Source organism: Mercurialis annua, linkage group LG7, assembly GCF_937616625.2.
Source record: "Mercurialis annua linkage group LG7, ddMerAnnu1.2, whole genome shotgun sequence".
Classification (NCBI taxonomy): domain Eukaryota; kingdom Viridiplantae; phylum Streptophyta; class Magnoliopsida; order Malpighiales; family Euphorbiaceae; genus Mercurialis; species Mercurialis annua.
Genome location: NC_065576.1, coordinates 4,905,314 through 4,929,440, shown reverse-complemented (window position 1 = coordinate 4,929,440; position 24,127 = coordinate 4,905,314). Strand labels below are relative to the sequence as shown.

At 29.8% G+C, this 24,127-nt stretch overlaps 4 protein-coding genes across 4 annotated transcripts; 1 reads left to right on the top strand and 3 right to left on the bottom strand.

Annotated features, from left to right (window-relative positions):
* Positions 1-946: 946 nt before the first annotated feature.
* LOC126657586 (putative glycine-rich cell wall structural protein 1) lies at positions 947-1,583 on the bottom strand. The gene has a single exon (XM_050352295.1). The coding sequence runs from the start codon at positions 1,506-1,508 to the stop codon at positions 1,065-1,067; it is 444 nt and encodes a 147-aa protein (XP_050208252.1). The 5' UTR covers positions 1,509-1,583; the 3' UTR covers positions 947-1,064.
* Positions 1,584-10,205: 8,622 nt separating this feature from the next.
* On the top strand, positions 10,206-11,266 carry LOC126657588 (peamaclein-like). Its single transcript, XM_050352296.1, has 2 exons — positions 10,206-10,345; positions 10,990-11,266. The coding sequence occupies exons 1-2, from the start codon at positions 10,240-10,242 to the stop codon at positions 11,172-11,174; spliced, it is 291 nt and encodes a 96-aa protein (XP_050208253.1). The 5' UTR covers positions 10,206-10,239; the 3' UTR covers positions 11,175-11,266.
* Positions 11,267-17,489: 6,223 nt separating this feature from the next.
* On the bottom strand, positions 17,490-19,776 carry LOC126656491 (uncharacterized). The gene is made up of 4 exons (XM_050351070.1): positions 19,543-19,776; positions 19,210-19,324; positions 18,746-18,806; positions 17,490-17,876 (listed from the first exon to the last, which is right to left on the bottom strand). Exons 1-4 carry the CDS (start codon positions 19,604-19,606, stop codon positions 17,583-17,585), a joined length of 534 nt encoding a protein of 177 aa, XP_050207027.1. The 5' UTR covers positions 19,607-19,776; the 3' UTR covers positions 17,490-17,582.
* Positions 19,777-19,869: 93 nt separating this feature from the next.
* Positions 19,870-23,400, bottom strand: LOC126656490 (uncharacterized). Its single transcript, XM_050351069.2, has 6 exons — positions 23,180-23,400; positions 22,589-22,982; positions 21,697-22,007; positions 21,525-21,581; positions 20,546-20,979; positions 19,870-20,362 (listed from the first exon to the last, which is right to left on the bottom strand). Exons 2-6 carry the CDS (start codon positions 22,954-22,956, stop codon positions 20,090-20,092), a joined length of 1,443 nt encoding a protein of 480 aa, XP_050207026.1. The 5' UTR covers positions 22,957-22,982; positions 23,180-23,400; the 3' UTR covers positions 19,870-20,089.
* Between the last annotated feature and the right edge of the window lie 727 nt (positions 23,401-24,127).

Here is a 24,127-nt window from a genome sequence, read left to right as displayed (position 1 = left end):
ATCGAATATCGGTCAGTATTTGGGCCTAAAACGCTTAAAGAATCAAAATTTGCAGTTAAATCGGATTGAACCGGATAAAAAGGTAATAAACCGTGGTTGAATCGGTAAAAACCTAGTGAACTTGATTTTTTTTTTAGAAACTTATTAATTCGGTTGAACCAGAAACCGATGGTCTCACCAGTTTGGCTACTAGTTCGGTTTTTAAAACACTAGTTTCAGGTGAAGCAACTATTGGTAGCAGAAGGGAGGCTTCACCTAAATTTTGAGATAGCTCCGACAGGAAGTGCTCATAACTACACTCGCTCTTATTACGTAAATGGAAGAGACTACAACTACATTATAAGTGGAAGCTCCGATGAACATGTTGTCCACATTTACTTTGCTATAACAGGAAGGCGACATAAGCTACGTAACTTCAATTTTAGATAGAATTCTACTAGTAGTATTACATAACGTTTTTTTCTTTTGAATAATTAAAATGACAATAGGATTTTCTTTACAATATTGGTAGAAACTTAGTTATCTCAATTTAATCTGTTTCCGTAATCAGATTAAAATTGAGAATTATTCGATCAATTGTAGTGTCGTTTTCAATAAGGGGTTAAATATTTTTGCAGTTATGTAATTAATAATTATATTTTTTATAAAATGACTATCAAATTCTAAATAATTATTAGAAAGTTATTGAACTATAATTTTTATACAAAATAGTTATCGAAGTATAAAAAGTCACAAAAAATTACCGAATTATGTTTTTTTACAAATAATTATTTTTTTGTTACATGGTTATTTTTTTTTTGTCCACATTTATAATTGAATAATTGTTTTGTAAAAAAAGCTATAACTCGGTAACTTTTTTTATAATTTTTTATAATTAGATAACTGTTTTGTAATATACTTATAATTCGATAAGTATTTTATAATTTTTTATAATTAGACAGCCGTATTAAGAAAATATATAGTTTAGTAAGCGTATAGATATTTAACCCAACTTATAGGTTTCATTCTTTAGCATATGAAATACTTCAAGAATGAAAAAGGATCAAACTTAGTTGAAACAATCTCTATAAATCAGCTGGTGAGCGACTGCGACCGCCACCGTAGCCACCTGCGCCACCACTTCCTCCACCAGAATTACCAGACCCGCTTCCAGCTCCATAACCACCGCCAGTTTCACCACCAGTGCCAGACCCAGAACCGTGTCCTGAACCTGAGCCGCTTCCAGACCCAAAGCCAAAGCCAAACCCAAAACCCCTGCCAAACCCATTCGGCGACCGAGCTGAACCTGAACCATATCCCCAGCCACTATTTGGACTAGCTCCCCAACCCCAACTGTATTCCCCGTTGGGGCCGTGGCCGGAGCCGGTAGCACCAGTAGAGCCACCGCCCTCGTTATCAGGCTCTCTAGACAATTCAGGAGAAATCATTTTATCTTCACAAACACCAACAGTAACTCCAATTATTAAGAAAATAACAAAGAGTGTCAAATAACAGAATTTAGGCTGCATTTTTGTATTGAAATTAAATTCTTGGGTTTGAGTGAGAGGATTAAATTGAGAAATTGCAAGTTATTATGATTTGGATGCTACAAATTGGTGGGTATTTATAGTCGGATTTTGATGTTGACAAGAGTGGACTATGTCACTGTTTTTAACTCTTTTGTATAATCTAAATTTCTCGTTGATGAACAAAAAAATTGTTTGTCGGGTGACCACAATTTAACCAACCTTTTTAGTCGATTCAGTTTATTTTCAGTTTTTATATTATTATTTTTCGATTCAATTTGGGTTTGAATTTAAAAATTTAAATTAACCGAATTGAATAAATAACAGGCTGTTTGAATATATAGGGTTAATCCATAAAAAGTCACGACCTTTACACGAATTTTCATTTTAATCATGACTTTTAAAAGTTGTCATATAAAACCACGACCTTTCATTTTTTTTCAAATTTATCATCAAATCAATTTTTGGTGTATTTATGATGACGTGGCCACCATAATCCAGCATATTTGAAAAAAAATAAAGAGTAAAATTCACCGGAAAAATAGTCGGTGATAGATTTGAAAAAAAATGAAAGGTCATGATTTTATATGGCAATTTTTAAAAGTCGTGATTAAAATGAAAATTCGTGTAAATGTCGTGATTTTTTATGAAATTAACCCGAATATATATTTATTGATTTTAACAAACCAAATGTAATTCAAAGAAAATTTGGTTTTCGATTCGATTTATTTTTGAATTTTTATATAGTCGGTTTGGCTAAAAACCACTTTCAGTTGGTTTGGTTTTAACCAAATCTACCAAATACCTCTAATCGTAATTATTTCACACAAATGTTTAGTCGTATCATCCATATAGTAAATTAATGATAAATATTGAAATTTTTAATATTTATATATTTGTTGTGAAAAAATTCTGGTTTATTGTATATATAACATATCACAACAAGTACGAGATTTCTGACCTTAAATCAATTTTTTTTTTAAAGGAATTGAAATTTGAGATTTTTTTTAAAATAATTTAAGGAGGAGGGATGCTTGTAGTTGTAGGACAAATCGACCCCACAATTTAGCAATTTGTTTGTTTTTTTTTTTTGAAAATAATAAAAAATTTATTAATAGAGAAATAAAAATACAACTTGATCAAATATTAAATATATCAATACATTCAAGAGGTACAATAATAGAACATCAGTAAAATAACATAAAATTATATCTAATTTCTTCAATCGCATTGACGGAGCTTTTTGAATATGTAACTCGGCGATCCGTCCGCTCCACTCGAAGGTTATTTTAAACCACAAATCGACTCTTTGGTCTTTAAATGAGTCCGATTGAGAGAATATTAGAAATAAAATTTCTACTGATAGTACTTCAGATCTACGCTCCGTAGATAATTCCATCAAAGAAATAGCAAAACCCATAAAGGGTAAAAACCAGAACTCTATTAAGGAAGACAAAACATCCATAAAGAAAGAAAGAAAAATAACAACAGATCTCATATCTGTGATTATTGAAGCAAAATAAACTAAATACGAGATTTGAAGAGAAAACGAGAAGGTAGGGAGGTGATTTTGAACCAAATAACGGCCAAAATCACCTCCCTCTTATTGCGGCTAGAGTTTCTAGAAAAAAGAGAGAGTTTAGAGAGATCAATCTAGCAATTTGTTATTCAGCGCTTATACCATTTGAGCTATACTTCATTGAAATTTGAAAAATTGAATACTTATGAAACAGAATTGATTAAGATTTGGTCTGAATTGGGACATATTTACTTTACATAAAATCCCATCTCCAACTTGAAAGAGTCATGATACTGTAGGATGAATCAAATTGGAGGGAACAAATATCTGATATAATGATGATAAAGTTGGTCCAAAACCTACGAACCATTTAGTGGATAATGGATTTTATGTGGTTGAGTAGCGACAGAAAAAAAAGTTTTGTGGTCCAGTGGAAATTATATTATTGGACTCATTTAATTACTACTTTCGTGGTTTTAAAAAACCCGAACCAGCAGAACGATTTTCGGTTCAACTAATTAATTGAAAATATAAAAGAAAGAAATGCCGAGTCTAATTTGTATGGTCTATGCCTTCTCATCAATTCTCATGATGTAGTATTAAAAAGTTCAAAATAAATATTAAAAATCAAGACAAAATTGTTCAATACCTAAGACCTTCGAGAGAATTGTCTAATATTATAAAATTTAAGACAAATTGTCCAAACCCGAAAATCCAATGTATTTAATCAGGTTTTTTTTTTTTTTTTTTTTTTTTACCAAAGGCTAAAATTTCCATTAATAATAACGAAAATTACACGAACGGTTTCTCAACATACTGAGTCAACTATTCTAAAAAATATGACGAGAGCTGTAAAAATACAGTCATTGACTAGGGCTAAACTAACCACCAAGGGTCACCCAAATTTGTAGACTAAAACTAGATCTAATAATAAAATCTAGTTTTATTGAACGTTCTAAGGAAGTCTAACTTCGAATGCACGACTGATCACATTTTCTGTGATACATCTGTTCTCTTGAAGATTAACAAAAACATCGATATTGACGCAAAACATACCTGTTCTTGATGAAATCCGTCGTAAGATGCTGCCTATAATTGTTTCAGAGATCCAAGTCGTTTGCACCGCAAAAAACAATTTCATCTCCAAAGATGAAAAAAACTACTCTTAATTTCGATTAGATTAGATCTAATCTCAATTAAAATATTATGGTAGAAAATAATTTCTAAATCTAGACCAAAATTGGCCAAGAAAGAAACTTTATTCAAAAACTAAAGATAAAAACTATGAAAAAAACTAAATTTGAGAGATTGTTGGGGTGATTTTTGGCCAGAAATGGCCAAAAACCACCCCCAAATGAACAAGAAGAAGAAAATTTACTAGGGTTTGAGAGGTTTTTCAAAAGAGAAAGACGGCTAGGATTTCTTTTTCTTCTTCCAAAACTTAATTTTCAATTTTAATCAGGTTTTAATTAGATTATTTCGGTTCAATAAAATTAGATTGCATTTCAACTTTTAGGGGTTAGTTAGATCAGATAGTTGGCCGGTTCCTTAGTATCAACCGATCAGTCCGGTCCGATTCTGCTTTAGTATTCTAAGATGTGTGTGTACATGCTTTTTCAAATCTTTTTCTTTTTTAGTGGGAAATTTTATACCCGTTTTTTCTATTTCTGCAACATGATTGTTTTTGTCTTTTGTACTTAAACTCCAATAAAATGTGTATAACTTCATTTAGGACCACGAATTAATTGATGTCGGCATTTTTTTATTGATGTCGGCTATACATTTGGTTAATGGATACTACTCTTCATAACACAAGTTTTGAAGATATTTGATTCTTAATTGTTTGCAGAATAGTGACTATGGGAATTCTATGTTTGTGCAATTCTTTAGGGGTGATCCTTAAGGGTGAGTTCTTGTGAAATTATTATTATATGGTCTAGTATTAAAAATAAGGGTAAATTGAAAATTAAATTATGAATTTTAGTGAGATTTATAATAATACCGATTTTAAAATTTGATAAAATTAGTCATTAATTTGCATGTTTTGGCAAATTAGAAACCGAGCTATTTTCCGGTGAAAAACATTAACGTAGACATTTTAGTAGCCAGCCACATCAACACCTTTTCAACTGAAAATAGATGAGTTTTTCAATTTGACAAAAACGTAAAGTTGGTGATTGATTTTGTCAAATTTTAAAATTTGTGTTTCAATTGCAAAACACGCTAAAATCATGAGTTAATTTACGATTAAGCCTAATCACCAAAGATTCATTATGTCTTAAACTTGGCATAAAAGATCAAATAATTAAATTTATGACTTTAAGAGAAAAAACACCCTTAAACTTAACATTTTATTTATTTTAACAACGCAATTTTCAATTTTTCAATAGATGTAAGACATTTCAACTCCAATTTGTATATAATCCAATCACTTTTTATTACCTCATTTGAAGGGATAAAACGAACTAGATTTTCGAGTTTTAGGGTATTTTTTTTCAAAGCCACAAGTTTGACCATATTTAATATTTTCTACTAAATTTAGGGGGCAAAATAAACATTTATCATAAAATAATCCAACTATCCATAAAAAAATTTCTTTAGAGTATTAGATTTTTATATATTTATGTAGTAAAAAGTGTGTTATACTTTTCTATAGTCATTCTTAATTTTAACATTTTAAAATTTTCCTTATAATTTTTATGATAGATCAGTATTCTTGTATTTCGACTTAAGTTGCAATTTCCGCCTCAACTTGTAAGCAATGGACAATTAGCACATAAATTAATTCTGTGGATAAAACAGTTATAAAGTTGCTGATATATAGTCAATTACTTCATTTTGGTAAAATAGTTTATAAATTGAGGCGGCAAATTGCCAATTGAGGAGACAATTAAAACTTAAATAGCAATTTGTTCCTTCAATTTATAAGAAATAGGCAATTAGCACACAAATTAACTTTGTGCGCAAATCAGTCATAAAGTTGATGGTTATGGTCAATTAACCTCATTTTGGCAAATTTATTTATAAGTTGAAGGGGCAAATTGTAAAATTGGAGTTAACTGACCATAACCACCAATTTTATTATTAACAAGTGGTGTTCTCACTCACACTCACAATGCATTTTTTAATTTTATTTGAAATTTAACACAAATCTCAACATGTACGATGGTTGTGCTCATATGATATTACGGTAAAAAATGATATAAAAGGAAGCAAAACTGAAACAAATTAAATGGAAAGAACATAAGTGAGAACAGACCACGACCTCCGGCTAACGAAGGTCGTTTGTTATTTTTTAAAAAGAAAATTAGGCTTAAAAAGGAAAAAAGAGACAACTTGGCGTGTCAGCGGTTGTTTGAGAGTAGAGTGACGGTGGTTTTATTTTTAAATTAAAATAGAATTAGGTTTTAATTTGTTTAATTAGATTTTAATTAATTTAATTTGATTTAATTGATTTCAAATTTATTAATTAGGTTTAATTGATTTTTGATAGGTTTAATTGTGATTTGATATTGTTGATAATTGATTTTAAAAAAATATAGTTAATTTGAAGAGGAGTATTTTTAATATTATAAAAAAAAAACAAATGCATTAAGAGTATTTTTGAACATTTTTTCTATTGCTACGTTAACAAGTTAACGACAGTTAGTTAAAGTCATGGACGGAGGAGATTTTTTGTTCAATTTAAAAACAATAAGGGTTTATTTGTGCTCAATTTTTTTTTAAGACTGATCTGTACTTTTTTGTAAAAACTGCGAGGATTGTTTTGTTTCTTTTGCCAATTATAATTAAATAGTGCAAGTTGTGGGAGTCCACAGCGTGTAATTGTGCATTACTCAAAGAATCAAAGATTCTGTCTGCATGCACCATCTCTCTTTAGCATAAAAAGTTTTTACAAAAAATATTTAAGTTGCCTAGATTTTGGCGATCCAAGAAGCTAAAAAAGTAAAGATAATACTAAAGAAATGCAAATGACTCTACGAGCATACATTGAAGAGCCCCATTACAGCTTGCACACTCGTTGATCAACACCAAAATGCCAAGTTGATAATATATTATTTACATTATCATTATCACTGATTTACAGCAAAGCACTTGTAAAATGAATTGTATGGGACCATATGTTCAAAGATTACTGAGATATAATATCTATTTACAGAATTGAAGTTCAAATCAAATCTTGCTAAATTGGATTTAGTTCACTAAAGACTACTATAACCTGTTTGGGTTAGAGTTTAGTTAATGGAGTAATTGATTCCCCGAGTATCAGAATTTGAACAAAGTAACATAATTTTATTGAAACTTGGAGATTACAAACTTAGTCTAAACAATTAAGCTTTAAACTGTATTTATAGAAGAAAAAACTAATCTGTTTCTAAATATTAACCCTCACACAAATGGCATGTTATCCAGCTGTTTATGAGCTGGATTACAACTGTAATACAATTGTAATCCAGCTATATTCTAGCTGGCTTGACACATCAGCAGGGAGCTTTAGCTTGGAGCAGTTTTAACTGGTTTGACACATCAGCATGGAGATTCAGCTTGAAGCAATTCTAGCTGGCATGACACATTAGCAAGGAGCTTTAGCTTGGAGCAGTTCTAACTGGCTTGACACATCAGCATGGAGATTCATCTTGAAGCAATTCTAGCTGGCATGACACATTAGCAAGGAGCTTCAGCTTGGCGCAGGAGATGCATACCCAGATACTTTAATACCCCCGCTCAAGCTGGACATGTGTACTGAATATGCCAGCTTGATAAGAGAGCAGCTTCAGCAATTTAAGCGCATACTGATGCAAGCTTGATAAAGGAGCAGCTTCAACAATTTATTGGTAGCAACAACGGTTTGCAGTTCACGGCAATATTTCTCAACAAATTTGCATCATAAGAATCAGTTTGGGCACATCTATACGCTTTTGTTAATCAGAACAGAATATCCTTCAAAACGTCTTTCTACATTAAAACCAACTCAGCTTGTAGCAGCCTTGAAAATCAATACCAGCAACAACCATTAACATCAAAGAAACCAAAACTTCTCATTGAGGATTTTTATCGAACATAAAGTGTGCATAACTAAGTATCAATTGTTTCAACAAATAGCAGAACTGATCCACTTCAAAAATAAGATTCAATCAAATCTCAATACTGAAACAAAGAGACATAATCTCAACAAAAATCAAACACAGAGAATGACAATTGGTATAAAACTCACAATTTGAAAACAACGTCTCAAAACATAGATTGAGATTATGAGAAAAGAAGATTTAAGAATTTGAGAATCAAAGAGAAATCGAATAAGAGAATAATCAAATCAAACATTGATTTGATTACAAAACATTGATAAAAAAAAGAAATTTGAATAGTTGAATATGAAAAATTTGAGAGAAGCTGAGATTACCTATGAATCAGATTTTGATATTGTAAGAAAAGAGGAAAATGAATTAGAGAATAAGAGATCTGATCTCCACAGATGAACTGAATTTGCTCAACAAAGAAGAGTTAATACCGATAGCGGTTTCACTGAACTCAAAACGATCAAAGACAACCTGAAATTGAAGCCGAAAATCATTCATAGCAATGATAAGAAATTGAAATTTAACTTTGAGTCACCGATAGCGATGCTCACAAACATAAATTAAATCAATCCGGACTATTGAGACTGGACATCCAGTCTTGGTACAACGGAAAAGAAGAATCATCAAATTTGAAATCACGGAACTGTTGAGACTGGACTTCCAGAAAAGTTAACCGGAGAAGAAACAACAAACATAAAACGCGACGGCAACACCAGTGGCAACGCTATCTCCCGGGCTCGGACCCGCTTTGATACCATATCAGAATTTGAACAGAGAAACAAAATTTTATTGAAGCTTGTAGATTACAAACTTAGTCTAAACAATTAAGCTTTAAACTATATTTATAGAAGAAAAAATTAATATGTTTCTAGATATTAATCCTTACACAAATGGCATGTTATCCAGCTATGAGATTCAGCTTGGAGCAGTTCTAGCTGGCATGACACATCTACAAGAAGCTTCAGCTTGGCGCAGCAGATGCATACCCAAATACTCTAATACCGAGTATTTAAACTATTGTTTTATTGCATTTTGGTGATCAAATTTTGATTTATTTTATTTTAATACTAAATTTTAATTTTATTTGCGGCAATCGGTTTTTGTTTATTTTTGTCGGTGAAATTCACATGCATGCATAGTTTGGCCTAAAATCCTCTTGCTAAATGATATTATGCAGACGTGATATTTGTTTTTGCAAAAATAAACGAAATTAGATTGCCCCATATGCATTTTTTACTGCAAAATTCTTATTGAAATAAAATTTTAATTTAATAATTAAAATAAAATAAATTAAAATTTGGTCACCAAAGTTAAAGTGATAATTTGAATACTCTTATAATCGATTATTATTAGTTATTGCTAGGGTGAGTAAACAATCAATTTGGTTAAGAATAGTTGATTTAACTATAATCGCTATGGAATCACTTAATCTTTTTAACTGAAGCAGTCAAATTATCAATATTAATCAAAATTCGATTGTAGAAATAAAAAATCACAGTTAACTTTTGATACAACCCACCAGTCACCACCATTCATGTTTAATCAATATATATTCGCATTCTATGAGAACTGGAAAACTCTCAATTTTAAATCTCTACATACGGTTACATTTATCGTGGATGTAAGCGAATAAGTTTCTGTATAGCTCACATGGTCCGTTGAACCTCGAATGAATAGAAAAAGATATGCTCCAAATTAAGAATAATTATACAACGCAACGGTTGCGCCACGTCATTCGTGCAACAAACCAATAAGGCGTTAGCTATGTGCAAATGTTTAATAATAAAAAAATAAATAATAAATAAAGATTTCCTATCGCAAATGATTATTGGCTTGTTGTAAAAATGACGTGGCACATCCGTTGTGTGGGATAAACACTCACAAATTAACCTACGTACCTACCAAGAAGGTACATGCTCCAAACTTTCATGCTTACAATAAGCTAAGTAAACCTAGACAAAAATCTAGGACTCCACAAATTAGTTGTCTCCTTACAGTCTGTAATGAAGCTGTGTGTATAATTTCCCATGTTTTAGAAATTTTAATTTAGTTCATGTTCACTTTTACCTTCACTAGACCACTATAAATACTCTCTCCAAAACCAGAATTTCTATAACTCAATCAAAAGCTTAAAAACATGAAGCTCCTTCTAATTTCTATGGTTCTGATCGGTTGCTCTTTTCTTCAGCTCACCATGGCTGCACTTCCACCTACTGCACCACCCACCATTAATCCAACACCTAGTAAGATCGTCATTTACTAATTATATGATTACTTGTACTACAAGCTACACATATCGATTACTCGATTTATACTTAAATCGCAATATTTATTAATCAATTAACAATGTCGAACTATTAGTTGCAAATGTCAATAAGTATAAGAGTTAATTACTGTTATTTCTTTTCAGTAATGAAATATTCCTTTGGAAAAAAAAATTCTATTAATTCCGTAAGCTTATATGTAAGTTACTATTTTCCCATAAATTTTAAAATATTATTTTTTTCCTTTGATATTTTAGTTTTTTTTATTGATCAACCCCCTTTGTAAGGGTGTTTCAGTTATATAAAACCTAAAAGTTAAGAGGTAAATAACATATTTTTCAAAAATGGGGCGGAAAAATAATTCACACCCGAACTAATAGGGATTAGTAATTATCCTTGATTTATTTATATTTATTATCGAAGAGTTAGATGATCTATTTATGAACTAATATGCTATTTTACACGAATTGTTTTATATTTCGGTGTTTGATTTCCGGAAACAAATATGTTAGTGAAATTCCAAAATTTATGTTTATAAAAAATATCATTTCACCGTTTTTTGTTTTTATAGTTTTTATTCCGGCATTTCCGTTTCCGAGATAATTAAGTGAATTGTTCGACAGGCGACTGCGATTTGAAATGCGGGCAAAGGTGTGCGGCTGCAGGATATGAGGATAGATGCTTGAAGTATTGTGGGATATGCTGCGAACAATGCAAGTGCGTACCTTCGGGAACTTATGGCAATAAATCAGAATGCCCTTGTTATCGAGACAAGAAAAACTCCAAGGGCACCTCCAAATGCCCTTAAATTTATGTTTGCTTCTTCGTATAATCACTTATATATGCAATTGTAATAAAATTTAGTGAATTTATAATAAAATATCGAAATTACTTTCGTAATTCCATTGAACCAAACATGGTCTTATAGGGTTTTTTCCTAAACAATTGCCCTAAAAATAAGATATTCCCAAAACGTGCTCTCGTATGGAATCCGCAAGTCTGACTTGCGGATTCCATACAAATTCCTTAATCCCCTGATTAAGGGATTAATCACCCTTAATCAGGTGATTAGTTTCTATGACTACATGGTCTTATTGCATACATATATCTTTCCTAGTTTCTATGTTTGATAATTGACGGGCAATTTACTTAAAATTGTAATTAAATAATACAATAGTAAAATAGTGAATATAATATTATTTTTTATTAAATAATAATATAAATTATTTTTTATTATCTAAGCAAATGAATTGCTTTTTTTAAATTGCTAAATTAATTAAATAAAATTAATTGAACAAAAACAAAATGCAATTTGGATTAATATAAAATTTTAATTTCATATGATTTTTAATTGATTCAAGAAATTATTATCCAACTTTAATTACTTATAAAATAAAATATTTCTAATACAACTAATATATCTTCTCAAATATTACTAATTCATCATCCTATTATTCAAGTAATTTTTTTATTTTGGATTGGACTGAAAATTACTATAAAATGTGGTGCAAATTTTCTTTTGTATGTAATAATTGAGCAATTGTTGAATGAGCCATATTATATTTGAATACGCAATCTCATAATATGTAGATGCTAAAGAATTTGTCTCATCAGTTATAGCTAACTTATTTCTAATATGATAATCTTAGGTTTAAGTCTTCTCTATATTTATATTATTATTCCGTTTTCTTCTAAAAAGTGGTTAACCTAAAGGAACAATTCAGTTAATAAATATTTTAAAAAATGCAACATTTTTGCATATAATGAACATTCATCACATTAGTAGTTAATCTATCATTTTATTTTAATTTGGTACCAATTTTTAGTTTGTTTAATTCTAATTATTAAATTTTAAATTCATTTCAACAAAAGATTTTCTGGCAAAAAATACATACATGACAATCATTTTTGTTTATTTTTATCTGAAAATTAGTCATAAAGTCAATTCAACAAAAAGATTTTAAGTCGAACTATACATGTGGCAAATTTTCAAACAAAATAAGTAAAATCCGGCTTCCACGTATGCATTTTTGATGGGAAAATCCTCATATGGAATGAAATTAAAGTTTAATAACAAAATGAAACGAATCGAGTCACCAAAATGACATATAACGGTATCCTAAAAATCAATTACCCTAGTTATATACTATTCACAAAATGACAAATAACGATATCCTAAAAATCTATTAAAACTTTTGGTCTTGATGCGATTTCAATTTAAGTAGCAGAGAATAAACAAATATAGCAATAGATGTTGATTTAAACAGGAAACTGCAAAAAAAGCAGTTGTTGATTTAAAAGGAGCGATCTCGATGATTGGTTCACCCCTTAATCACTTGATTAAGGGTGATTAATCCCTTAATCAGGGGATTAAGGGATTTGTATGGAATCCGCAAGTCAGACTTGCGGATTCATGATGAATCCGCAAGTCTGACTTGCGGATTCCATACAAGAGCACGTTTTGGGAATATTTTATTTTAAGGGCAATTGTTTAGGAAAAAACCCTGGTCTTATATATCGATTTTCTATATTAATGCATCTACACCTAAAAACTAATTAAAAAGCTTAAGTTAACTTATATTATGGACCTAAACAAGTATATATGTTTTCTTCATATTGTTGACTGTTTGTCTGTATTGGCTTGAAGTAGTTAATTATTGGTTAACACCTTTAGAAAATTTGTAAGTTGCTTTATGTCCAATATACTTCAATTAACCCTCCTATTTAAAAAAATCTCATATTACATTTTACATGTGCCATTTAAAAAGTTTTATTTCTATTTTTAGAATATTTTTTTATTAAACTTTTCTTTTTATCATTCTTTTAGTTATCTTTAAAAAAAAATTATGAAAAATTTCACTATTTTTTGACCCTTTCAAAAAATAATTAACTTTTACACTCAATATTCCTATATTACCCCTATTAAAAATCCACTAATAAGTAAATTGAAAGTAAATTACAAGTAGACCTCATATTAAATAGGGGTATGACAAGAAAAGTAAGATAAATTTTACAAAACCCATAAATAATAATTGCTTTTCTTAAACTGTGTGATAAAGACAAAGTGGACAACTCTATTGGAACGGAGGGAGTATATGAAAATGAGACTTTTAAAATGTGACGGAGGGAGTATAATTTTTGAAAAATGTATGTTCCAAGAAATTAGTATGCAAAAAATAAATAATTATTTTATTTAGTTTACTTATCAATTTTCCAAAATATTATTTTTATTTAATTAATTAAATTTTAGATCAATTGCATCTTCAATATCTAACTAAGCTAATTAATTTTAGAGACGATTGTATTTTTTGTACTCAATTTAACTATAAAAGTAACTTATTTAGGTCTTTTTTTTTAAAATTTTTTCAACTTCTCGAAAAATAGAATTAAAAAAGTGATTCAAGTGAAATATAAATACTATTTTCAAAAAAGTTACCTCTAACCAAGTAAGACCTAATTAATTGGAAATACACAATTCTTATGAAAGATTGGAAATAAGCTAAATTAGTTAAAATTAAGAGCAAATTATTATGAGGCTATTTATCTATAGTATAATTCACATTTCGTCCTTTTTGTTTAAAAATCAAATGACATGATCCCTCACTTTTATTTTTATCAACAATTTAGTCCTTTCGTCCATCTTTATTATTAGTCAACAGAGTCAAACGATTAAATTAAAAAATATTCAAAAAAATGATGTAATTTTCCATTTTGTTTTTTATCAACGATTTCGTTCCTCATATTTAAAAATTAATTTATCCCTAAGTTTTTTGACTAAGTTTATTAACACAAAAAATGGTCGGAAGAACTACACTGTTGATGAAAACAAAAATGAAAGACAATATTGTTTGAATTTTGAAACAGAAGAGATTAAAATGTGAATTATGACATATATGGAGAATTTTAAAATATTTTGCTCAAAAATTTAAAACAAAATTGGTTACACGAAAACACGTTCAAAGTAGAGATTGTTTCTTATCAAAGAAAAAGTTGAGATTGTTTTGGTATATTTTACCTAATTTCTTTTCGTAGAATATAAAAATAAAATATTGGGTTCACGTGAAAGAGGAATGGAGGATCAAACACAAAAGACATAGGCACATACTTGAATGTTAAACAAAATACAAGCAGATATTATGGCCTGAATTATATGACAAAGTTGAGGAACAATATTTCTGAATTCTGAATACTTATATTATAAGTATAATTGTCTCTGTGTTCCACCCATAATGATTTCTATCGCCATCACTTGCATCACTGCATTGGCGAAGCCATTCACAGACGGGTCTGTGCGTCCGTACAAGTCGGAATTAATCGGAGATGTAAACTGTTTTAGAAAAAAAAAGTTACATTTCGTCCTGATTAGTATGAAAAAATTGTCGGTTGAAATTTTCTCTCTTATATTTCGCCCCTCCCTTATTTATACTTTATGGCTACGCCACTTGTGCCTCTGTCAATATTTTAGTTTTATATTTATATTTTCAATTAAAAGATTAAAAAAATATTTAAAATAATAAATAATATGTTTAGAATAATTTATTAAGAATGTTTTATATTTTTAGTTCTATTTCTTAATTATATTAAGAGTTTAGTTTATTTTTATTTTTTTGAAAATAAGAGTTTAGTTTGTAAGTAGAATTTCAAATAAATATGTAATTTTTGTTTTTGATAATTGGGGAGGGAGAGCGCTTGTGGGAGGAATCGAACCCACGACCTAGCAATTTGCTGCCTAGCGCTTATATCATTTGAGTTATATCTCATTCGTAATAAATATGTAATAGTTAGTTTTTGCATTAATTAATAAAATTTGAAAATGATTTTATTTCGCTTAATTTTTTGGTTGTTTTAATAAACGAATTTAGATGTGTATCTTTTTTTATAGAGAAAATAACAAAATTACCAAAAATTAGACTCCAATTACATCAATTGCCATCTAGCTCACCTATTTAACATTCCTACCATAAAAAGCAAAAACTTTACATTAATACCATCTCAATAGGATGAGTCATGACATCATTGATAAAAAAAGAATTTGCCCTACGTGATCCACATTTCCTTCTCTCAATTATATAAGCTCAAACCAATTATATTACTACACGTCGCTGTCACATTTAATTACCGGTCAACTCTGTTATATGATCATGCTTTTATATTTCAGTTGTCAAATGTTGCAAAAACATTTACTAATATTTTGTTAAAAACCAACAGTTTAGTTTAGGATTTTTCTTTATAGAATTAATACCAACCTGAATGATCTATTCTAAAACAAAAACCCAAATAATTTTCCCTATTATTTTTTATTTTTTCAAAACACAAATGATGTAATTATATATTCATCTATTTAAAATTTATCAATAATTTATCTATTATAAAAATTTCAAAAATACTAATACTAATATTAATTTTAAAAATATAAATATATTAAATTTAAAAAATATAAAAAGACATGATACACAAATGATACAATTGTTTGTGAATTACTTACCGAATACATTGTTGATACATATCGAATCTTCTTTGAAGCATAAACAATATATTTATCATGTATAAATTATGTATCAGCGATGTAGCTATCAAATACATTTAAAAATATAATTTAAAAATATAAAAATATATTACTGATATACTTAACACGGGTTTGATGCATAAATTATATATTAGAGATGTATATATTAAGTACATTTAAAAAATGTATCTATTATGTATAAATTATGTATCATCGATGTATTTATTACGTGCATTTAAAAATTTACATTTTTCAATAGTAAATATACATCGTTGATACACATTATATACAACTCACAAAACAAAAATGTATCTATCATATATAAATTATTTAAAAAAAATGTATCTATCATGTATAAATTATGTATCGGCGATGTATCTATAAAGTGCTTTAAAATGTATCTATCATGTATTATGTATCAGAAATGTATATATATAAAAACGAAGCGATGGAATTACTCGATTAATTCAATTAAATCAATAAAAATAAAAGATAACAATCAAAAAAATTAATTAATTCGGTTAATTAAACTCTAATTTTAGTATATGTAATTCGTTTTCTCGATTCAAGGTTTTGAAAATGTATCAAATATATATATATATATATATATAATAAAACTAAAAGGAAGACGTATAAAAAATAAGAAAAAGAGTACAAACGATCGAATATATATCGTATCGGAGATGTATTAAATATGATCAATTTTCAATCATCCGACTTGAAATATAAACAATTTATATTAAAAAATGGACAGTTAAATTAATAAAAAGAGATTTATAAAATAAAACACCTGATAATTTTGTTTAATGGTTATTTAATAATATGTGCTAATGATATATGTAATATGTGAATAACCATTCAATATTTTAACAATATGGAAATTCATTGAGGAATAAAAATAATTTTAATTTTTTAATAATATATAGTTAAAAAATAATAATTATACTTATATTTTAATAAATGGTCAAAGTTAAAAATTATAGCCAAAGATCCAAGTTTTGTCAACTTTTGACCATGTTTACTTGCTCAATTGTTGTGAAATTGTATTAACAGTATGCCATTCAATTTTAATAATAATAACTGTATAATTATCAACTGATTATCTATAATTTGTCATTAAATCACGTGGACCTCTTTCCATTTAAGCGTCCATCCACGTCCATCCACGTGATCAGTGATTTTATTGGTCTCATTGCTGGAAAACATGTGTCATTAGTTTATAGGTGATAGTTATTGATTATAAAATGATAGAGCAAATCATCAATGTTACATGTGTTCCTGTTCTATTGGGATGGTACTAGTGAAAGAAAACTGATAATTGTGACATTAAATGTAAACTTTTTGAGAAAATGATACAGTGCGAAAATAAAGTTCATTTTATGAGTTTTTTTGTTATTTTCTCTTTTTTTATATAGGGCAATTGTACGCTATTCAACAATTTTATCCTTTTTAAAAAAGAATTCTACATCAAATTATTACTAATTACTCTAATGTATATGAAAAATTGACCTAAGATAGTGAGATACTATTTTTAGTTCAAAATCTATTAAAACAATCCAATGATAATATTTTATATCTCAGTCTATAAAATTATATTCTAGCCTCACAAATAAGCAATTAATATTTAAAAATCAGAATTTTAATTTATTAGCAATGCAAAATCAATTAGTTGCACATTAATAAACTTGATTTTCAATCTGTAATTAAAATTTATGGAGAACCCGAATTTCCTAAGAACATTTTTCTTGTAAGCTTGACAGAGATGAGTGCCAATATAGTTGCAGCAGGCACAAATACTACATCAGGAACATGTTTTATTAATTTCAGCTGCGGCACATTCTCTGCAGCTCTCTTTGCCGCCATGGCTGCCGGAGGCGTTACTATTCCGGTCAACATCGACGCGTCGTCTAATTGGTTCAGATTTATGTTATTTTTCATGAAATTAATAAATAGTTCTTTTCTTTCTGTCTCTGATTTTGCATTTTTCCAGCCATTAAAACATTCCTGTAATTGTAAACATAATAAATTATGTAAATAGTCTATGAACTTTTACGAATTTACTATTTTAGTATTTGAACTCTGAATATATATTTCTTCTAAATTAGTATTTCAACTTATTAAAAATACATTTAACATGCGTTTTTTAGCTGTTTTCCAATTTCCGGTTATTAATATGGTAGAAAGACAAAAATAAGCTCAATATTTACTTAGTTTTGTAATCATATTCGCAAAAAAAATGGTGCAAATGATTAGCTGTGTGAAATCAAAATGAAAAACAATATTTTTTAATTTAATATTTTTTTGTAACTTTATTAATAGTTTGATAATTGAAAAGGCTTAACCATCAAATAATATCCAAACTTTTCAAATTTTATTGTTTATGGCCACAACTTTCAAAATCTTCAATTTTAGCCAATTTTTATTTTTCAATTTCAATTATAGCCATTTGTTCAAAATTGAGTGAAAACAATTCAATGCACGCTTTATATTGTTTCATATTTGGAATTTTTGACGGTGAAAAGATAAATTAGGATAATATGAAGCAATATAAAGAGCATATTTAAACTTTTTTTTCCACTTTAATTTGAATAAATGGACATAATTGAAATTGAAAAATGAGGAATTGGCTAAAATTGAAGATTTTGAAAGTTGTGGCCATAACAAAAAAAAATGAAAAGTTGGGGTATTTTTTGATGATTAACCAATTGAAAATGGCTAATTTGTTTGATACAATTTTTAAAAAATTGAAAAATTAATTTCAAAAAATAAAGTTTAGGTACTAAAATAGCATATTAATAAACATTCATACTGTTTATAATTTGACGTAAGTTGAAGACTTTTTTTTTTTTCATTTCAAGAAAATGTTAACTGACCTGTACTTCTTTTCTCGGGGGTGCATCATAATGTTTACCAGGCAATGCGGAGTTAAATGAGCTGTTATAAGGAGTTCGTTTAGCACAAAAAAATTCTGATATTAGGATATAAACTTAATGATAAATTTGGATTCGAGTCTCTCGAATTATAATATCGTGAGTTCGAGTCTCGGGAGTTTTGCTAATCGGGCTAAACTCGATTGGCTTGATACAATTAATCAAGGAGAAAATTGTCCTTCTGATATGCAAATTTATATTGCATAATCAAATAGGTTTATAACATTCTAAAATCGGGTGAGATCTATCCAAACCGAGATGAAATAATAAAAAAGCTTAAGAGTTATTTGACATGAAATGAAAAAACTTTTGGATCTATTTGATCGTAATGAATAAAATTGGAGGTAATTGATCATTTCACATAAATTTATAACCCAAAATATTCTTTTATTTATTACCAAGCTTACTTGAAGATATCTAGAATTGCAATGTGGAATTCCTCAAATGTCTTGATATCTCTTTCCACAAATTGTTTGTATAATGTTCCCATAACAAAGCCTACCATTTGGGTTGAAGGCACCCCTACATGACAAAACACACACACAATAACAAATTAGTATGCTACTAACAATTTCTTATAATTTTTGGTATAGACACCATCCGATATCCGGAATCACTATCCCGACTAATCTGTACTGAGGCAGCTAGGACCCGTTAGGGCGACAAAGCTCTCCCAGAGGGTTTGAATGAAAAGAATGGAAAACAAGAAAGCAAATAATATAACATGAAAAACAGAGAACCTTTTCCCATGAAACTCATAGCCATTCCCATCTTCCCAACTTGATGAATAAAACAGTTAATCATAATTGCATAATGGTGTACTATATATATAATTGAATAGACAAGGAATATGACTTGTTGACTTGTTTGGTGGAAGTAAGAAAAGAATATTTAATCTCATAACTAAATAATTTTCTGGATGAACTGTGATTCCTTTCTTGGATGCAACTGAAAACTTCATTTAGGAGCTAGAACAGGTGGATTTTATCCCACTTCTGAGCTATATTGCACGGAACCAAAAATGTTAACGGAAAATGCAGAAACGAATAACGACAAAACTATATCGATTTAAGGAAAAATTAGATGTACTAATTATATATATAAGGATAAGGGATCCAAGAATTCACAGCATGTACAAACTTTTGTACCAGAAGGGAAAATATAGATCAGAATAAGCAGCAGCAACATATACAACTATCATCTTGCAACAGATGTGGCTGAAAACATCAGCTAGAAGAGCGGTTTCATCCTATGATTGACAACCGACTATTTCCTATCCAGCTAAGTTTATGACCTACGACTCCAGCCACCTCTGCGAGTTTTTCTCCTTCCCCGTGTTCTCTTGTTATCAGAAACAGTGGACCTGGATTTTGGAAGTGTTTTCTCACCAAAATTCGCACGAGGCAAAAATGTCTCTGTAGACTTGTTTTCTTCAGAGACCTGGACTGTGTCCTTTTCCATCGGTTCTTGACCTTTCTCCGGGTGCTGACTATCGATGATTTCAAAGTTATGCATTTCTTCCTTTGCTGCTTTATTGTGTATGAGAATTTCCTCCGCAGTCTGCAGATTTGGAGGAGAAATCAATTTCATACAACTACTACAGATGCGTATAAATATATACAAACATCACCATATACTTTGGTTATAAACTTCTATATATCATTGAAAACCGCACTCTTCATTGACACCAAAGGAGGGAAAGAAGACAAGGAAGACGTAATGATAAGGAGAAAAGTAGCTTACTTTTTCGCCTGACATTCCAACCAGCATCTGATTTGTGCTTTTGATCATATCAGGAAGAGGGGCAACCTCTCCGTGACTTGAAACCACACTGTCAGGTATAAGATCTCTCGTATTAAAGTCGGACCTATGCGGAGATAAGGTGCAAAGAGATCTTACATGCATTCCATCGTCATCTTCAGAGGAAGAAGCAATATTCTGATCCGAGCTGGTCAGTGCATCACCAGATGCAGGCATGCTCAGCATATTAACAGAAGAGAACCTCCCAGGATTGTCACTCACCACCTTTTCAATCCGAGCCTTCAGCTTACGGACTTGCAATTGTAACAATTCAATCTTCAAGAGAATATTTTCTTGGATATTATCTTCAGGTTTGGATTCAAGCGATGTCCATCCATCTTGAAACTCTAGCTCATCATTAGCATTGACCGCCTTACCTGCAAAATAATTGCAAGTACGAAATTAGGCACATGTTACTTTTCAAGAATTAAGCCATAGCAGTAGCTTCTGAGCATATAATTTTAAAATAAAAACCAATAAATTTCACATCTTGGTGAGATATCTTGTCATCCCAAATAGACTTCTAGTTTATCAACTTACTACACTACTAGTATCACAAGTTTATTTGTAACATATATTTGATTCCCATATTTTGTTTTCCACAACATAAGCATATGGAGAAAAAAATAAAGTACATGATTGTGGTAAAATCTTCTCCTTTATTTTAACTTTCCTTGATAATCATAATTCATTAGTTTTTGAAAATGCAAAATTTTCAAACTAAAAATAGGAATTTTTGTTGGAAATTTATAAAGTAGGAAAGCAAACCAGAGGAAAATTATCATAAGGCAAGGCGAAACACTAATTTCAACAATCAGCATCATTAAAATCAAGAGAAAGACTTGATCATGGCATTTTTTTCTCATTTAAGTCGTACATTCAGCAAATGATTAAATTTAAACAGGAGCATTTAACTGCGTACCTAGATTATCACAATCATCAGTCATTAAAGCACCATTGCCTGGAGGCTTCCTAATTTCTGTCAAATCAAAAGCAAGAGGGGTAAAAATAAGTATTACATTGTTTTATTTGTAACTGTTTGTCATGATAAGCATATAAACGCTAACAAGAATTGGGAACGCAGAGTTCAGTACCATAATAGGAGAACAAATTGTGTTGTAGCATATGCGATTTTATATCCACCATCTCTTCAACTCTGTTTCTTTTTTTTCTCTTCATAACTTTTTTCCTTTGAGTACAACTTGAAAAGGGTAGGGACTTCGTATCAAATCCTTCTACTAAAAAAGTATCAAAATCAAACTGTTTTCTCTGTGCATGTTCTGCAAGCTCTCTGTCGTACTTTAATGCTTGAGACTGAAATTCTTTAATTTGCAATTCTATCCACTTGCATCGCCACATGAGAGGGCGTATGAATCTCCTCCAATGGTCTGTCAATTTTTTCCTCCTGAAACAGTTACAGAAAGTGAAACTCCAAAAGGTCTTCTCCTTCAGATAATCAAGATTATCTAATACAAGACGAATTCCTCTAAGAAGAATCCATGCAACGTTTTCTTAAAAGAACCTAAAGAAACCAAATCAACCATCTCAGAGAATAGATTTGCTAATGAAAGGATTACTAAAGTTATATAATCATGAGAAATTTCGGCCAATCAATCCCCATTCAGTAGGTATTTAAGCAACCTATACTTAAGCAAAAATAAAATATGTCTATTCTCCGTAAGTATGTCACGATGCACAAACCAAAAGACAAATTGATTCAGAACTATTGACTATTCTTCCTTGCAACATAACTACTAATTCCGACCTCAGAATGATTTTTCGAATATGAGCACAAAATCATTATTTGATTAGATTTTGAAGAATTTTTGTGAGACACCAAGCAAGAATTTTCACCAAGAAAGAGTAACAGGTTACAGCTTCAAGAATATATCATAAAACAAGTCGTCGTCATCACATAAACTTACACATCCATGAATAATGGCATAACAACATAACAATTCTCAAACGACAAATCAAGTTAACTACCTCATTGGCAATGCTCCATCAAACCCATCAAACAACGAGACATCACCATCACAAAATTGCGAATTAACTTCAACTTCACCAAACAAAGAACCATTCTCATTTTCATTATCAGATATCGTGTCGCCAAAAGAACTCATACTCTCCGTACCATCCTCGTCTTGCTCACATCTAGCTTCAAGTTGCCCACTTGCATAACAAGATTTTGTACATTCAACTACATTAACCTCAATATCCTCTTCTAAAGCCGCACCAGTAGCACCACCCTGTTGTTCATTAAAATTACAGTTGTGGTTCTTGTCTTGATTATCTTTATTATTAGCTAAAATTCCAATTGTGTTAGCTTTTGATTTCTCCAAGTCAGGCCCCATTTTTTAATTTAAATTTCTACATTCATCTGCAACAACAACAAAAATAAAATATTTTTAGCGACAGGTTCTTGTTTAACCGTCACCTTTTACTCTATTAAACTGAAATTAGAAAAGAATTCATAACTTTAGCGACCAAAAGAACGACCTTAATCTTAGTTTTAATATGTTAAAATTGAAAAAAAGAATTGCAATTAAAGATAAAAACCCTAAACCCTTGACTTACGCGTGATAGAATTTGGGCAAGGGATGACTGAAAACGGAAAAAGCAGAGAGCGCCGGCGGAGTTAATGGCTGCGCCAGCGACGGAACCAGAGAGAGTGGCGGTGGTTTTGCTAAAAGTAAAAAAGTATGAGGTGTCAGGTGTGTGTAACTGTAAAGGTAGTGTTTGGTGAAAGGTCAGTTTTTTAAAGACTGAAATTTTTGTTTCTGTTCCGATTAAAGAAATTTTTGTTTCTGTTAAATAAATATAGTGCAAAATTTGAGTTTGCCCCCCTTAACTTGATAATGATGATCAAAAACATTAATTTTAACTCTTTTCTTCAAAAAAAAAAAACTCTTTTTTGACAAAAATAAGTGCAAATGAAAATCGGAAATGTGGATTCAATTTATTTCTATCAATTGAGGGCGCTTATTCACGACTTTAGCAGAATAATGCACGATGCTTTTACTATTGAATTACAGTTCGTTTGTTATAATTATGTCTGATTTTTTAAAGTAAGTGAGTACCGATAAATACAACATGACATATTGAACTCGGACCAATTTCGAGATGATGTTGTGACTTTTACTCTAATTTCACTTTCATTATTTTTACTAACATGTGCTAAAAAAACATGAATGCTTCTTTTTGTTTGTAATAAAAAGGTTTTAAATGCTTGATAATGTAGTATAAATAAAGTATGCGTTTCTCAAAAGAAAAAAGAAAAACAAAGTATGCGTGTTTTTGTCCAGAAAAAGTTAATTGTGATGTTTTTGATATTCAGTGTCTAATTGAGGGGGCGAACTGATCTTTCACATTGGGGACTATTTTGTCGCAAATTTTCAATCAAATTGCCGTGTTCTTCAAGTTCCTTATAGTAGAAAATCTTTATGTTGTTATTTTTTACCTTTTTAAATTTACTAATGTTCTTTAAAAAAAACAAAAAAAAAAAATTTACTAACGTTGACCATG